Source organism: Gopherus evgoodei, chromosome 9, assembly GCF_007399415.2.
Source record: "Gopherus evgoodei ecotype Sinaloan lineage chromosome 9, rGopEvg1_v1.p, whole genome shotgun sequence".
Taxonomy (NCBI): domain Eukaryota; kingdom Metazoa; phylum Chordata; order Testudines; family Testudinidae; genus Gopherus; species Gopherus evgoodei.
This window is the reverse complement of record NC_044330.1, coordinates 411,570-429,674: the sequence shown is the minus strand read 5'-3', so window position 1 is coordinate 429,674 and position 18,105 is coordinate 411,570. Positions and strand designations below refer to the sequence as shown.

At 41.5% G+C, this 18,105-nt stretch overlaps 1 protein-coding gene across 34 annotated transcripts in view; it reads left to right on the top strand.

Annotated features, from left to right (window-relative positions):
* The window catches only part of DLG1 (discs large MAGUK scaffold protein 1), a 395,120-nt gene that overhangs the window by 261,137 nt on the left and 115,878 nt on the right, over positions 1 to 18,105 (top strand). For all 34 annotated transcript variants that reach the window (XM_030574808.1, XM_030574804.1, XM_030574802.1 and 31 more), the window contains one exon: positions 10,937 to 11,063. In XM_030574808.1, coding sequence (XP_030430668.1) covers positions 10,937 to 11,063 — 127 coding nt within the window. The remainder of the gene's footprint in view (positions 1 to 10,936; positions 11,064 to 18,105) is intronic.

Below are 18,105 nucleotides of genomic sequence, written 5' to 3'. Positions count from 1 at the left end.
AGTTTCTAATAAATCTAAAACCCTCCTCCCTACACCATCATTTCATCCATGCATTGAGACCCTGCAGTTCTGCTTGTCTAACTGGGCCAGCGCATGGAACTGGAAACATTTCAGAGAATGCTACCATGGAGGTCCTGGACTTCAATCTCTTGCCTAGCAGCCTAACTTTGGCCTCCAGGACCTCTCTCCTCTCCTTTCCCATGTCATTGGTACCTACATGTACACAACCACCGGCTCCTCTGCAGCACTACATATAAGCCTATCTAGATGTCTCGAAAGATCCAAACCGGGGTAATCCAGCGCAGCCCCTAAAAATAAAGATGCTAAGAAACTTGACCTTTTGGGCAGAAAAGTATATTCTAGTGCCAGCCTCTAGCTACGTGTTGCCAGTCAGCAAGTACTGCTAGGGTGATACGATTACAACACTTGGGATTCAGTGGCCAAGTTCAGAAACTCTCTACCCAGAAGGCAAGACAAGTGTTCTCGGCCATCTTGGAAGAGGGCAAGGCAGTGGCCAGGGTTCCTCTCTAAGTGGCACTGGACGTGGCTGATTCAGCAGCATGGTCGATAGCATCAGCTGTCACCATATGGTGCAGTTTGTGGCTGCTGTCCTCGGGGCTTTTGTACGAGGCTCAGTTCTCCATCCAGGAGTTCTCCTTCAAGGGCAACACCTTGTTTGCACAGCAGACAGACACCAGTCTGCATGGGCTGAAGGACTCAAGGCTCCCTGCGCTCCCGTGGGCTCTATGTGCCTCAGACCTGAAGGATGGATTTCTAGCCACGGCCCAGATACTTCAGTCTGCCTTGGCAGAGCTCCTACAGGAGGAAAGAGGAGGATTTTAAACCGAACCCCTCTGCCGCGTCTTCCTTGGCCCCACAGTTGGGTCCTGCTCACCACTAAGGTGGTCAGTGGCAGGCATTTTGAGGGTTCGCACGAAGACGGCAAACCAAACTCACCTCAGGATCCAGCCCCTTTATTTTTGAACCATTTGTCCCCATTCTTTACTGAATGGGTCCGAATTACCTCAGACTGTTGGGTGCTCCACACTATAAAATCTGGTTAGACCGTGCAGTTCTCCTCTACCTCTCCCTCCTTCTCCGTCGCTCTTCAAGGACCCTTCTCATGAGCAGTTACCCGTCCAGGAGGTGGAAGCTCTCCTGCAGGTTGAGGCTGTAGAGGAAGTTCCTCAAGGCATCAGGTGAAAAGAGTTCTATTCCCAGCACTTCCTAATCCCGAAGGCCAAGGGAGGTCTTGGGCCCATTTTGGATTTGCGTCACATCAACAAGTATCTCAAGTAGTTGCTGTTCTACATGATCTCCGTGGCCTCTGTTATTCCATCTCTGGATCTGGGAGACTGATCCACTGTCCTCGACCTAAAGGATGCCTACTTCCATATTTCTATTTTCTACGGACACAGGAGATTCCTTCTATTTGTAGTGGCCCACTGCCATTAGCAGTTCATGGCGCAGGCCTTTGGCCTTTCATCTGCTCCAAGGGTCTTCACGGCGTGTATAGCACTAGTGTCTGCTTACTTGAGGCATTGAGGCATGCAGACTTAACTGTACCTCAAAGACTGGCTTGTCAGAGACAGGTCACAAGCCCAGGTTCAGCACAGCCTCAGTCTGTTGTGGACCACCTGTCATGATCTGGGCCTACTTATAAACAAGTAGACATTAACTCTGACCACTGTTCAGTGTATAGAGTTTATAGGGGCAGTGCTCGATTCCACTGAGACCAGGGCCTTTCTGCCAAATTTCTGGTTTCAGGCCATGTTGGACCTCATCATCCATGTGAGAGCCCACCCGCTCATGACCACCCGGCTGCTGGGCCACATGGACTTACATGACTGGCATCAGTCTGCACTCCTGACAGACATGATCTGGATCTAGTGGTCACAGTTCTGTTTTACATCCTTTCATTCCTGGTATGGAGGAACACACAAGGGCCCTGGTCACAGGAAGATCATTCCCTTTATATAAATATCAGGGAATTCAAGGCAATATGCTTAGCCTGCCAGGCATTTCTTTCCTACCTGAGGGGCAGAGTGGTCCAAATCCTGACGGACAATGCCACTGCAATGTTCTACATCAACAAGCAAGGCGGAGCCTGCTCGTCAGCCCTGTGCCAATAGGCTTTCTGGTTATGGGACTTCCGTATACAGCATGCCATTCATCTCATGCACCCCCGGCAGATCAGGAATGTGTTAGCAGATCTCCTCAGCAGGTCCTCAACACTGAAGCCAAACCATCTCATAAACTCCTCCGTATTTGTATTTTCATTACAAAAAAACAGTGTATTAAAACCAACATCCCTGGGGCTTAATGACATGACCATATTTAAACTTTTGTTCAATTCAAGTGTTTATTGTGAAGGTTTACAATTCATTTCAAGAACCTTTGTTTCCTTTTGCCGTGCATCCTCTAAACCTCGCAGGTAGTGTAGAAAATCTTGAGGATTTGTACACTTTTTTTCAGGGACCAATGGAGAGAGACCAAATTATTTCAGAAACTTTTATGATAGAGTTTTGCCTGGTTTTACCTGTACATGAGCATCTTTCTAAATAAAATGATTCAGAGCTGTTGTCAGCAATAACCAGCTTCCCCCACCTGGTTTCTGTGGGATTACAGGATGAAATTTCAAATGTCTAAGTTGACCGGCAAGACACTGAGCTTCTAAGCTTCTCCTTCAGACATCTGTGTGTCTTGTTTATGCTTGGAATGTCATCTGAATGTAGTCTATTAAAGCTGTTGGGCTCTCCTTTAATTTTCTCCTCAAAACTCGTTTCTGCCAGTTGACAATGGCTAGATGTGTACCAGTAAGGCTTGTTGATATAATCATTTTATGTAGTCACCTATTCTTATCATTATTTACTTGTTCTGTTGCCTTGCCTGCAGTGATGTCTGCTTGGTGGATCGTACTTAAATAAATGGTGAGGCCAGTGTAAATTAGGTTCAGGCCAGGACAGTCAGTAGGGGTCTGGATCCTGATTTGGCCTTTGTGAGCAACCACAGTACATCTCAGTGGGGAAAAAAATCTTGGTTTTCCATTTCAATTTAATTTCTTGCTATTTCAGAAGAAACCTGTATTGTCAAATTTCCCTTTCTGTCCCCAGCTCCTTCAAAACAATGCACTGTAGTGTGTGCATACCTTTCTCAGCTCTAGTGTTTAGATGTTTAAGAAGGAGCAGCTATCATACCCTCTGGGATCCCTTCCCATAACTTGACAATACATCACAAATAATACCTCTGTGAAACTAAAATGCAACAGTGCAATTCAGCATAACCCACTACCAATCAGTCAGACAATTAAATGCTCAAATTGCCTTCCCTGTCCAACAGTTCCTCACTCTTACAATTCCACCTTGATTTCAAGTGCCTGAGGGAAAAAGTATGAACTTGCAGTGACCACTGACTCAAATGCATAGGGAGATAGCAAGGGCATTTCTATGATGCCTACAAAAAAACTGACAATGGTAGGCTGCTGCTGTGCTGAAACCATTGCCTGTCATGCTGATCAGTATTGTCATAATTTCCTTGTATTTCCTCATTTTTTCTCTCTCATAATGTAAACTGTTACTCTTAATCTTACTCTTAGATTGTCCCTGTCCTAGACATCTTACAATGTTTTTGTTCTGTTTATACAGCATCTAGTGCAGTGGTTCTCAACCAGGGGTATGCACAGGTCTTCCAGGGGGTACAACAGTTCATCTAGATATTTTCCTAGTTTTACAACAGGCTACAGAAAAAGCGCTAACGAAGTCAGTACAAACTAAAATTTCATACAGACAATGACTTGTTTATGCAGCTCTGTATACTATACACTGAAATGTAAGTATAATATTTGAATTGAAATTGATTTAATTTACAGTTGTATGGTAAAAATGAGAAAGTAAGCAATATTTCAGTAATAGTGTGCTGTGACACTTTTGTATTTTTATTTCTGATTTTGTAAGGAAGTTTTTAAGTTAAGTGAAACTTGGGACATACGCAAGACAAATCAGACTCCTGAATGGGGTATAGTAATCTGAAAGGTTGAGAGCCACTAGTCAAGTGCAATGGGGTTCTGGGCTATGACTGGGGCTCTTATGTGCTATGATAATACTACTACTAAAAGTAGTGCACTGGAGCTGGAGCTTACCATGACTTTTCTGATGTTTGCACTCCTCTCCATCTGCTTTAGTGTTGACCCAGAGTACACGGTGGTGTGACTTGCAAGCAAGAGCAAGCAACTTTTTAACTGCACAGAGGAATACGTTTTATGAATTCCTTGTTACTCCTCTTTGCACCAGGTTTTTTCTCATTATTACTTAATATTTAATTTTTTATTGCAGTATCGCCTTGGAGTCCCAGTCATGGTTCAGGGCCCCATTGTTCTAGGCATTGTACAAACATATAACAAAAAGACAGTCCCTGCCCCAAAGAATTTACGATCTAAAGGATTTGGCCTGCCCTGATGTGGAATAATCAGACTCTGAGGTAAATAATGATTATGGTGTTTGACAGCCAGGTTCGGTTGTTTTAAATCTTCATGATACATTTGTAAACGTAAATATCTGTTTATTAACATTAACCCACAAAATTTTCTTGTGAAAATCAAATTTTAAAAAGTGTATCTGAACCAACTTTTTTAAGAAAAACACCAGTTCAGCAAAGACCATTTTAATTTTTGTATAAAAAGCCCAAACAGACTTACTAAACAATGTGCATTATAATAGCTCTGTTTAAAAAATAAATGTAAATTAATTTGGGTGAAATGGAAAGATTTGTAATGTGTGAACAGTATATACAGAACTATTGCACAGAGTCACTTGTTAAAACACATTTGCCATTAATTGCAAACTAGCTGATGAAAATCCACATTTCCCTTTTTTTATGCTTTTCTAACCATCAGATTCTGAACTATGTAATTTTCCAATTGAAGTGAGTAAAGCAAAATAGAAACTTAATTGTCATATGCTATGATTGATTTTAAAAAGCACTACTTGTTTTAACAAGAAAAGTAGTTGATACATAGAAATCAAAACATGCTGGCATATTTTTGAGCAGTAAGTATTTTTTTTCCAGCCAATTTTTATATTTAGTATCCTTTATTGTGTTGTGCAGTTTAGTAATTATTTCATTTGAAAAGCATTGCTTATTCTGGAAGCTCAGGTTATTTTACCAGTGTTTGTTTCTTCGTATTCTTTGATATAGCCAAATTAAAACACTGCACCCTAAAATTTGAAGTGTAGACAGATACTAACATTGGGTAATGCAAGATAACGTTTTTTAATGCAGAAATAGCAAAATGTTCAATAAATTACTTGTTTGAAAACTAGATATGATTGTGAAGGAAACAAAGAAAAACTATCATCAATGAATATTTTCATTGTTGACTTCAAAATTAGTCACAGATACTTTTCAGTAACTCCTGTGTTTCTTACTAAAAATGTTCCCTATATCTAGCAAGAATGTGGACAGGTCTGTTTTCCAGATTGAGTAATAGAGGAGAAGAAAACATAGGGTGCTTATAATGGACTGGAAAGACAAGCTTTATTTGTAGAGCTGTTGATTAATCGCAATTAACTCGTGTGGTTAACTAAAAAATTAATTGCAATTAATCGTCACTTTAATCACATTGTTAAACAGTAGAATACCGATTTAGCAAAGCTTTTGATATGGTCTCCCACAGTATTCTTGCCAGCAAGCTAAAGAAGTGTGGACCATACGGTGAATAGAAATCTCGCTAGATCATCAGGCTCAACGGGTAGTGATCAATGGCTCCATGTCTAGTTGGAAGCCGGTATCAAGTGGAGTGCCTCACGGGTCGGTCCTAGGGCTGGTTTTGTTCCAGATCTTCATTAATGATCCAGAAGATGGTGTGGATTGCACCCTCAGCAAGTTTGCAAATGACACTAAACTGGGAGGAGTGGTAGATATGCTGGAGTGTAGGGATAGGATACAGAGGGACCGAGACAAATTAGAGGATTGGGCCAAAAGAAATCTGGTGAGGTTCAACAAGGACAAGTGTTAGGAATAATGGTAGATAACTAGCTAAACATTGTGCTCCCGGTACAATGCTGTAGCTAAGAGGGCTAAAATGATCCTTGGATATATAAACGGGAATATCAAGTTAGGAGTAAGGAGCTATAGCCTCTGTGAAACTGTTACTGGAATGCATCAATTCTGGTGTCTGTAGTTCAAAAAAGATATTGACAAACTGAAAAGGGTTCAGAAAAGAGCTAAAAGAATGATCTGAGGTCTGGAAAACATCTTATATTCAGAGATGAAAGTGATTTAATGGAGGTCTATAAGTAGTTATCTAGTGAAAGCAGCTCCAATAATAGTTGCTCTGTAATCTAGTAGACAGTGGCATGACAAGATCCAGTGGAAGATGAAGCTAGGCATATTCAGACTAGAAATGAGGTGAAAAATGTTTACAGTGAGTATAGTTAACCACTGGAATAATTTACCTAAGGGTGTAGTAGTTTCTTCATTAATTGAAATCTTTACATTAAGAACATAAGAATGTCCATACTGGGTCAGATCAAAGGTGCATCTTCCGACAGCGGCCAGTCTCAGGTACTTCAGAGAGAATGAACAAAACAAGTAATCATCAAGTGACCATCCCCTGTAGGCCATTCCCAGCTTCTGGTAAACAGAGGCTAGGGACACCATCCCTGCTTATCCTAATTATTAGACATTACACGTAACCCCAGCCGTTGATGGACCTATCTTCCATGAATTTATCTAGTTCTTTTTTGAACCCAGTTATAGTCTTGGCCTTCACAACATCCTCTGGCATAGAGTTCCACAGACTGACTGACTGCATTGAGTGAAGAAATACTTCCTTTTGTTTGTTTTAAACTTGCTGCTTTTTAATTTCATTGGTGACCCCTAGTTCTTGTGTTATGAGAAGGAGTAAATAACACATCCTTATTTATTTTCTCCACACCAGTCATGATTTTATAGACCTCTATCATACCCCCCTTAGTTGTCTATTTTCCAAGCTGAAAAGTCCCAGTCTTATTAATCTGTCCTCATATGGAAGAATAATAATAATAGGAGATATACCAATCTTCTAGAACTGGAAGGGACCTTGAAAGGTCATCAAGTCCAGCCCCCTGCCTTCACTAGCAGGACCAGTTTTTGCCCAAGATCCCTAAGTGGCCCCCTTAAGGATAGAACTCTCAACCTTGGGTTTAGCAGGCCAATGCTCCAACCACTGAGCTATCTCTAAGCTGTTCTGTACCCCTAATTTTTGTTGCCCATTTTCTGTCTTATTATCTATCCTTTTCTAAATGATTCCCAACATTCTGTTCGTTTTATGTCTGCTGCTGCACATTAAGTGGTTGTTTTCAGAGAACTTTTCACAATGACTCCAAGATCTCTTTTTTGAGTGATAACAGCTAATTTAGACTCCATCATTTTATACGTATAGTTGGATTATGTTTTCCAGCGTGCATTACTTTGCATTTATCAACGTTGAATTTAATTTACCATTTTGTTGCCCAGTCACCCAGTTTTGTGAGATCCCTTTGTAGCTCTTCACAGTCGGCTTTGGACATAACTATCTTGGGTAGTTTTGTTTCAGCTGCAAATTTTACAACCTCACTGTTTGCCCCTTTGTCCAGATCATTTATGAATACGTTGAATAGGACTGGTCCCAGTACAGACCTCTGGGGGACTATCCCTCTCCATTCTGAAAACTGACCATTTATCTCATCCTTTGTTTCCTATCTATTAACCAGTTGCTGATCCATGAGAGGATCTTCCTTCCTATCCCATGACAGCTTACTTTACTTACGAGTCTTTGATGAGGAACCTTGTCAAAAGCTATAAGTACACTATATCCGCTGGATCACTATTGTCAACATGCTTCTTAGCCCCCTCAAAGAATTCTAGTAGATTGGTGAGGCATGATTTCCCTTTACAAAAACCATGTTGACTCTTCTCCAACAAATCATGTTCATCTGTGTGTCTGACAATTCTGTTCTTTACTATAGTTTCAACTAGTTTGCCCAGTACTGAAGTTAGGCTTACTGGCCTGTAATTGCTGGGGTCACTTCTGGAGCCCTTTTATAAAAATTGCCATCACGTTAGGTATACTGCAGTCATCTGGTATAGAAGCTGAGTTAAATGAAAGTTACATGTCACAGTTTGCAGTTCTGCAGTTTCAGATTTGAGTTCCTTCAGAACTCTTGGGTAAATACCATCTGGTCCTGGTGACTTATTATTAGTTTATCAATATGTTCCAAAACCCCCTCTAATGACACTTCAGTCTGAGACAGTTCCTCAGATTTGTCACCTAAAAAGAATGGCTCAGGTGTTGAAATCTCCCTTGCATCCTCAGACATGAAGATGAATGCAAAGAATTCATTTAGTTTCTCTGCAAAGGCCTTATTGTCCTTGAGTGCTCCTATAGCATCTTGGTTGTCCATCAGGCCCCACTGGTTGTTTAGCAGGCTTCCTGCTTCTGAAGTACTAAAAAAAAAATTTGCTGTTACTTCTTGAGTCTTTGGCTAGCTGTTCTTCAAATTATTTTTTGGCCTTCCTAATTATATTGTTAAATTTCATTTGCCAGAGTTCATGCTCCTTTCTATTTTCCTCAATAGGAATTAACTTACTCTTTTTAAAGGATGCTTTTTGTCTCTCACTTCTTCTTTTACTTAGCTGTTTAGCTATGGTGGAACTTTTTTGGTTCTCTGTTTTGTATTTTGGGTATACATTTAAGTTGAGCCTCTATTACAGTATGATGTCTTTAAAATGTTTCCATGCAGCTTGCAGGGATTTCATTTTTGGCACTCTATCTTTTAATTTCTGTTTAACTTCCTCATTTTTGTGTAGTCCCCTTTTCTGAAATTAAATGCTACCATGGTGGTCTGCTGTGCTATTTTCCCCACCACAGGAATGTTAAATTTAATTATATTATGGTCACTGTTACCAAGGGGTTCAGCTATAGTCATCTCTTTGACTGGATCTGGTGCTCCTCTTAGTACTAAATCAAGAATCGCCTCTCTTAAGGGTTCCAGGACTAGCTGCTCCAAGAAACAATCATTTAAGCAGTCATTTAAGGTATCTCTGCATTCCATCCTGAGATGACATGTACCCAGTCAATAGAATAATTCAAATCCCCCATTTTTATTGAATTTTTTATTTTTATAGACTCTCTAATCTCCCTGAGCATTTCACAGTCTCTAGCACCATCCTGATCAGGTGGTCGGTAGTATATCCCTACTGCTATATTCTTATTATTTAAGCATGCAATTACTATCCATAGAGATACTATGGTACAGTTTGGTTCATTTAAGATTTTTACTTCGTTTGATTCTATGCTTTCTTTCCCATATAGTGCCACTCCCCCACCAGCACGACCTGTTCCGTCCTGCCGATATACTTTATACCCGGTATTACTGTGTCCCATTGATTATCCTCATTCCACCAGGTTTTTTTGGTGCTTAGTATATTAATATCCTCATTTAATATGAGGCACTTTAGTTCACCCATCTTATTATTTAGACGTCTAGTATTTGTATACTAAGCACTTTCAGAAATTGACACTTTTTAGCTGTCTGCCATTACATGATGTAATTGAATGGGACTTTTTTTCATTTGACTGTTTCTCATCAGAGCCTACTGGTGTTTTGTGTTCCATCCTCATCAGATCCTCCCCTAAGGGATGTCTCTGTCTGAACTGCATGTTCCTCCACACCTGTCAGCATTCCTCCAGCCTGTAGTTTAAAAACTGCTTTATTACCTTTTTAATTTTAAATACCAGCAGTCTGGTTCCATTTTGGTTTAGGTGAAGCCCCTCCTTCCTGTATAGGCTCCCCTTTTCCCAAAAGTTTCCCAAGTTCCTAATAAATTGAAACCACTCCTCCCTACACCATCATCTTATCTACGCATTGAGACCCTGCAGTTCTGCCTGTCTGTCTGGCCCTGCGTTTGGAACTGGAAACATTTCAGAGAATGCTACCATGGAGGTCTTGGACTTCAATCTCTTACCTAGCAGTATAAGATGGTATGTTTTTATAACACCTGTGCTATAGCTCAGTCAGAGTGAATGTGCTTGATGCAGAAATCGCTGCATGAGTCTCTCTCGCCTGCGCTCGGCAGGAAGTCAGACTAGACGATCATAATAGTCCCTTCATACCTTGAAAATATATGAATCTGTAACTATGTGGCAGCTGGTGCTGCCAGCATGGGTGAGATTTTCACATAGTGGATATAAAATGAGTATGGGGATGATTGGTGCTCCCAGTCCCACAGATATCTGGAGTTGGACTAATTCTCCCTCCTTTTCTTGTGAATATGGCATCAACTTCACCAAAGGAGGAGGATGGATTTGCAGAGACCTACAGGCACTTGCACAAGGCCCGGGAATTGTTTCATACAGTGGCTGTGCAGGATACCATGGCTTTCTTTAGGTCTGGAAATGAGGTTAGCCAGTGGGTCTAGGAAATGTTAGGATGCCCTGGATCTGTGTACTGAAAGAGTGGGAAACTGGTGACATCCTGCAGCAGCAGTTGTCTTAAATCCTCACCTCTTTTCACTGCTACCGGGACAGGTTGCTTTTAGATATTAGGTTCAATAAAGTTATAGAAACTTAGCCAAAAAAGATAATTCCTGTCCTCACTGGTGCCTATTATTTGCATTGTTTGTTATTTAAAAAATAAATGCATAAATAACTGTTTGCAGTATTAGTCAACCAAATTGACAATTATTTGACTTACTGATTTACATATTTGAGGAAGCCGTGTGGGAAATTTGCATTAATCTGCTTAGTTTCCATGATGGCACAGTATCCTAAACCCTGAGACATTTTAAATGAACTATTAGACTGAAAAGAAACATGCATTTGTTTTTAAAACAACACCCTATAATACTATGTTTTATATTTGCACAGGTACTTGTACATTTTTTAAATCACCTAAACACGTGTATCTTTTATTTTAAGCTTATTCTCAACCAGTGGATAACCATATCAGTCCAGCTTCCTACTTGGCACAATCTTTGCCACCATCATCACCAGGAAGATATTCCCCAATTCCCAAGGGAATGGTTGGAGATGATGAGATAACCAGGTAAGGAGTGATTAATCCAAGTTTAACTGATCAGTTCAGGTTAGTTAATTGGGAAAGTTAACATTTTACATGTAAATGATCAAAATGTCAGTGTGTGATATTTTAAGAAATAAATGTAAATCTAAAAATATTTTTAATACTAGTGAATATTTCCATAAGACCTATCAATTGTTTTGCTGATTTATTCTAGTTGTGTTCAGTAATACTGCTATGGTTGTGTCCATACTGATTGCATTCAGCCTAAAGTATACAAGGTCCCCCTCTCCAAAACTGGATTATATATTGTGCCCACTTAGTATGTGGTTTCCACTGTGGAATTAAGATGGCACTGCTTTTAGTGTACCATTCACCCTGCTGCATTGCCAAGTCACATAGTGAGCTGACCGAATTTCTCACTATATTGGTATTGGAAACGCAGAGATTGGTTATGTTGAATTTGCATGTAGATGATGAATTTTCTGAAGCAGCTCAAGTTTTCATGGCCACCCTGCTGACTATGGGCTTATCCCAGATAGGTACTGGCTCAACTCAGACAGATGGCCACAATTAAGATTTGGGTTTTGGGTTGGAACTGAAGGCTCAGTGGTTGGTTTGTTGGTTGATTGTATTACCATAGCACCTGGGCACTGGATAAACAGAACAAAAAGACAGTCACTTTCCCTAGAAAGCTTACATTTGTCATAAAGTGATTGTTCCCTCCTGTGGTTTGAGGTTCGGGTTCATCTCTCCTGTCAGGGTGAGGGAGCTGTTCTAATGGTCTACTCTCAAAGATTAATGGGCCCAAAAAGGTTCCAGAGGGCTCTGAGGGTGAATCTTGTTCCACCAGCAGCGTTTTTCAAATGCGGCCACTGTGGCCGCAAGCAGCTGCCAGAGGCTTTTCTTGCAGACACAGCCTCCTAGAGAGAGGAAGTTGTGGTCCCCCCCTGGGGTCGCCTGGAGGGGTTGGGCCCTACTCCCCTCTGGAGCCACAGACACCAGAGGAGCAGACAGCCAGTGTGAGTTCCCCACCTTCCCGGGGGTTGTGGGGCTCAGACTTCTGGCTTCAGTCCTGTGTGGGGTGAGCGGCAGGCTCCAGGGTTTCAAGCACAGCAGCAGACTCTGGGCTCACCACCACCCTGATCACCCCCCGTCCCTGCTGCTTCCCTACCAACCTCCCCTGACAGGGCTTAATAAGTCTACTGTGAAAAGTGATATTTGTATGTATGTTAATATCACTTTTCACTGCCTCCCAGCTAGCTAGCAAGTATGCTGCAGGGGAAAGTGATATTAACAAACATACAAATATCACTTTTCACAGCAGCAGACTTACTAGCTAGCAAGGATTAAAAAAAAAAAAGCAACCAAAAAAGCAAAAGAGAGAACAACGAAAAACAAGAACATGCAAAGCACCTTATTTGTGTTTCTATTCTGTTTAGGCCCAGTAAAGAATAGAAACAACTGTACATGATTTTTATTATTGAGTCTGGGGGGGAAAACCCTAACTGAAGCGATCAGTATGATTTGAGCATGTATATGTGCATATTTATTTGTTTTTCCTAAAGTTTGTTAAGTATGTTAGGAAAAATTGTCATAGCAGCCACCATCAAGAGTTGGTGGCCGCATTCTGAAGCCACCAAGAGATTTGTTGTGAGAACCCCTAACAGACCCAATCCCTCAATACTTTGGTACAACATTATCGTACATTTCTATCCTGCAGCTTTGAAGAAGTGGCCTGTAGATGCCCTCTTTGCCAACATCATTTTCACAGGTCACTTTGGTGTACAGGTGATGTGCAACAAATGAGGGAAGAGGTGTGGGAGTACACTAGTACACTGGTGGTGGAAATGTTGTGCAGAGGCTGAACAGCTGCACTATAAATATTTTTAACTTTTATGTTGTGGCTGTGCAGAAGGCAAATAAAAAGTTATTTTTTCTCCCACACAGAAGCCACAAAAGCTCAGGCAGCAGATTTGTTTCAGGTGGCAGGACTGATAAATCCTGACTGTCTCAGCTCAGTCTGAGTCCTTCCCACATGTAATTCTGCAAACAAAATGGATCAGATTAAGAGCAAGAGGTCTGCTTCTATATTGGGAGAGCAAGGGCTTGAGAGAACAAGATCCTCATATTCAGTAAAAGAGTTTGTCACTGATATTTGCTCATGTATTGTTGGTGTTGAGAGGCCTTCGTCCCACAACCTGTGCTTTGAATCCAACCTTCTTGGCTGATGAGGGTTAGTGGGGATGTATTGGGTCCCTTGCTTGTGGAGACTGGCAACTCTTGCTTTAAAAGGGGTTGCCTTCTTATTGCTTTGAAGGATGCATTAGTGTGGTATTTGCTTGAGGAGTCATTGCATGATGGTAACAATCAAGCTAATTATCAACCTGTATCACATCTTCCCTTGGGTAAGATTGTGGAGAAGATTGTAGCAAGACAACTCTCACTGTATCCATGTGCCTTGGATCTCGTTGACCCTTGTCAATGGGGATATACACCTGGCTGTATCCCAGAGACTGTGCTGGTTGAAGATCAGATGTCCATGCTGGTGGTATAAAATGTGTCAGCTGCCTTCAATACTGTTGAACCCAAAGTTTTACTGTCTCACTTGTGGACTCTGGCAGAAGTGGATGGGGCTGCTCTTTGATGGCTTCGTTCTTTTATTTCTGAGAGATCTCAGTATGAAATTATGGGCAATTGCTCCTCCTCCAAAAGTCCTCAGTTGTGGTGTCCTGGTGGTTGCCATTATGCCTCCTGTTCAATGTATATGTGAGACCATTAGGAGGGTTAGTAAGCAGGCATGGAGTGCAGTGTTTTCAGTATGCTGATTAGAGCCAACGATATGTCTGTATCTTGTCCAACTTGGATGATGTAGTTCAGCACATTAAGCAGTATCTTGCGGAAACTGGTGTGTGGCTGAGCGTGAAGTGGTTGAGGCTCAACCCAGACAAGACTGAAGTGATGGTGAGTTGGGGGAAGTAACTAGAAGAGTTGGCAGAGGTAATAATAGTCCCTTTGACTGAAGAAGTATGTCTGCTGTTAATTACTAAGGTTTTCAATTTAGGGGTGATATTAGACCCCCATCTGCTGTTTTTACAGGCATGTAACCAGTCAACTTTTTACCATCTGACAAGAAGATAAGACCCTTCTTTTTGGGTGCAGACCTTGTCACTGTTGTTCATGCATTTCTTACCACACATTGGAGTTGTTGCAATGTGCTGTACATGGAGCTACACATGGAAATTAGTTGGAGACCTAAGCTAGTGGAGAATGCAGCAACTTGCCTACTGACTGCAGATTGCACCATTGACCTCTGGATGGAGTTTAAGGGGTTGGTTATGATCTGTAGAGGCCTCAGTGGTCTGGGACTGGACTACTGATGCCCTGCCCTGCTCTAACTTGATCCTCCTGTTTATAACATATGGAGATAAGACTATCTCACGGAACTGGAAGGGACCCTGAAAGGTCATTGGGTCCAGCCCCCTGCCTTCACTAGGAGGACCAAGTACTGATTTTTGCCCCAGATCCCTAAGCAGCCTTTTCAAGGATTGAACTCACAACCCTGGGTTTAGCAGGCCAGTGCTCAAACCAATGACCTATCCCTCCCCCCCAGTTTAAATCTACTAGAATTCTTTGAGGGGTCAACAAGCATGTGGGCAAGGGGGATCCAGTGGATATAGTGTACTTAGATTTTCAGAAAGCCTCTCACGAGGTCTCTCACCAAAGGCTCTTAAGCAAAGTAAGCTGTCATGGGATAAGAGGGAAGGTCCCCTCATTCATAGATTGGCAACTGGTGAAAAGATAGGAAACAAAGGGTAGGAATAAATGATCAGTTTTCAGAACGGAGAGCGATAAATAGTGGTGTTACCCAGAGGTCTGTACTGGGCCCAGTCCTATTCAAAGTATTCATAAATGATCTGGAAAAAGGGATAAACAGTGAGGTGGCAAAATGTACAGATAATGCAAAACTACTGGAGATAGTTACGTCCCAGGAAGACTGTGAAGAGCTACCAAAGGATCTCTCAGAACTGGGTGACTGAGCAACAAAATGGCAGATGACATTCAATGTTGATAAATGCAAAGTAATGCACATTGGGAAACATAATCCCAACTATACATATAAAATTATGGGGTCTAAATTAGCTGTTACCACTCAGAAAGAGATCTTGGAGTCATTGTGGATAGTTCTCTGAAAATATCCACTCAGTGTGCAGCGGCAGCCAAAAAAGCAAACAGAATGTTGAGAATCATTAAGAAAAGGATAGATAATAAGACAGAAAATATCATATTACCGCTATATAAATCCCTGGTACACTCACATCTTGAATACTGTGTGCAGCTGTGGTCGCCCTATCTCAAAAAAGAGAATTGGAAAAGATTCAGAAAAGGGTAACAAAAATGATTAGGGATATGGAACAGTTTCCGTATGAGAAGAGATTAATAAGACTGAGACTTGTCAGCTTGGAAAAAAGATAAAAAGGGGGGTATGATAGAGGTCTATAAAATCATGACTGGTGTGGAGAAAGTAAATAAGGATGTTATTTACTCCTTTTCATAACACAAAAACTAGGGGTCATTGCCAATTAAATTAATAAGCAGCAGGTTTAAAACAAACAAAAGGAAGATTTTTTTCACACAACGTACAGTCAGTCTATGGAACTCTTTGCCAGGGGATATTGTGAAGACCAAGGCTGTAATGGGGTCCAAACAAGAACTAGATAAGTTCATGGAGGCTATTAGCCAGGATAGGCAGGGATGGTGTCCCTAGCCTCTGTTTACCAAAAGCTGGGAATGGCCGACGGGGTGATGATCACTGTTCTGTTCATTCCTTTGAAGCACCTGGCATTGGCCTCTGTTGGAAGACAAGATACTGGGCTAGATGGACCTTTGGTCTGACCCAATATGGCCACTCTTAGGTTCTTAAAAAGAAGGGATCTTGCTTCCTCCTTTTTTTCAATTTGGTGACCTTCCAGGCAGACTGCAAAAAATGTTTGTGTAGTAGTGTTTGGAGAAGGCTTAGGGTGTTCTTCCTCGATAATGAAGGCATTGGAAGGAGCTTTTATAGGTGGCTGGCTGAGCTTCTACTGAATTAATCATTTAATGCTGCTGCTGCTCCTTAAATTGTGTTAATGTGTGTGAGGGCACTTAGAGCCTTAGGTCTATTTGCAGTTTTAAAAATATAAATAAATATATATGGTAATTAAGGATCATTCATTGCTGACTGTACAAGTCCTTGAGCTCAGGATTAGTAATTTGCTCTCACAAAAATTACTCTGAAGTGAGACTCAGTATACATGGTCTTAGGCTAGGTGCAATTTTTACACATTGACTTACAAAATGATTTGTTTATTTCTTTACTGAAATTTAAAAAAAATAAATGAGGGACACTTATTAAAAGAATTGTTTATCCACTTCCAAATTGAGGAATTCAGAAATATTTTTTGTCTTCCTTCTTTATGGCAGATTCCCATTAGAGACCTTATAACTGGATTTTGACTCCTTTTTGTTAAAGGAAAAAAGTTCCCTTTCTGCTGCAACAGATTATAGACATTTACCCACAGATTTGTTCTATTAATTTAAACCAGGGTGAGTCTGCATATGAATTCCATATATCTACTTCTAACTGATTTAATAATAAAAACACTCATAATTTTTATACCATTTCTGGACAGTTTAACCACCTTTAGTTACTGTAGTTCCAGACTTTTTAAAGAAACAGGCACAATCCGCTTGACGTTTAGCAGTTTCCGTAAATGAGTTAAAAGTTGCTTCAGATACCTCAGTTATAATTTTTACAATCACATTTTCCTACTGACTACACACAAAGTGCTAGACTGGTACTATACAGCATTAGTATAGCAAATGTTAAACAGATTAATTACTGACTGGCAGATCTCCAAAATTAGTTGTCAGTGGGGAATCATCAAATGAAAGGGTTTCTATTGAGGTCTGTTGTAATAATTTGGAAATTAATAGAACAGGTTTTTCAGGGCTTGGTTCATTCAGTGTGATTTGGATACCCTGGTGAGATGGGTCCATTCAAATAAAATGCACTTTGATACAACCAAATGCAAGGTCATAAATATATGAGCAAAGAATGTAGACCAGGGGTTGGCAACCTTTCAGAAGTGCTGTGCTGAGTCTTCATTTATCCATTCTGATTTAAGGTTTTATTCCAGGAATACATTTTAATGTTTTCAGAAGGTCTCCTTGTAGAAGTCTATAATATATAACTATATAATATAACTATAATATATAACTATAAACTATTGTTGTATGTAAAGTTAATAATGTTTCAAAATGTTTAAGAAGCTTCATTTAAAATTAAATTAAAATGCAGAACCCTCCAGACCGGTAGCCAGGATCCAGGCAGTGTCAGTGCCACTGAAAATCAGCTTACGTGCCGCCTTCAGCACCTGTGCCATAGGTTGCCTACCCCTGATGTAGACCATACTACAGATTGAGGGACTGTATCCTGAGTTTCCAGTGTGATATGGTGGCAAAACTGATTAATGTGATTTATGGATGTATAAACAAGAGGAGTTAGGGCAGGAGCGGGCAAACTTTTTGGCTGAGGGCCACATCGGGTTTCAGAAATTGTATGGAGGGCCAGTTGGGGAGGCTGTGTCTCCGCAAACAGACAGGTGTGGCCCGGCCTCTGCCTCCATCCCCACCTGCTGCTCCCTTCCCCCTGCCCGCTTCTTGCCCCCTGACAGCCCCCCCCCCCGGACTCCTGCCCCATCCAACCCTCCCTGTTCCCTGATGGCCCCCCCCAGGACCCTCACCCCTGACTGCCCCCTGCTGTCCCATCCAACCCCCCCCTCCTTCCTGACTGTCCCCCAGGACTCTGCACTCATTCAACCCTGCCCTCTGACCGCCCTGACCCCTATCCACACCCCCGCCCCCTAACCACCACTCCAATCTCCCCTGCCCTCTATCCAACGTCCCGTGTTCCCTGTCCCCTGACCATCCCTGGAACCCCTGTGGGGGCTTGGAATCAGGGAGGACCAGCAGCCCTATCAGCTCCCCGTTCCCCTAAGTTCCCTATGCAGCAGCCCGCCCAGCACAG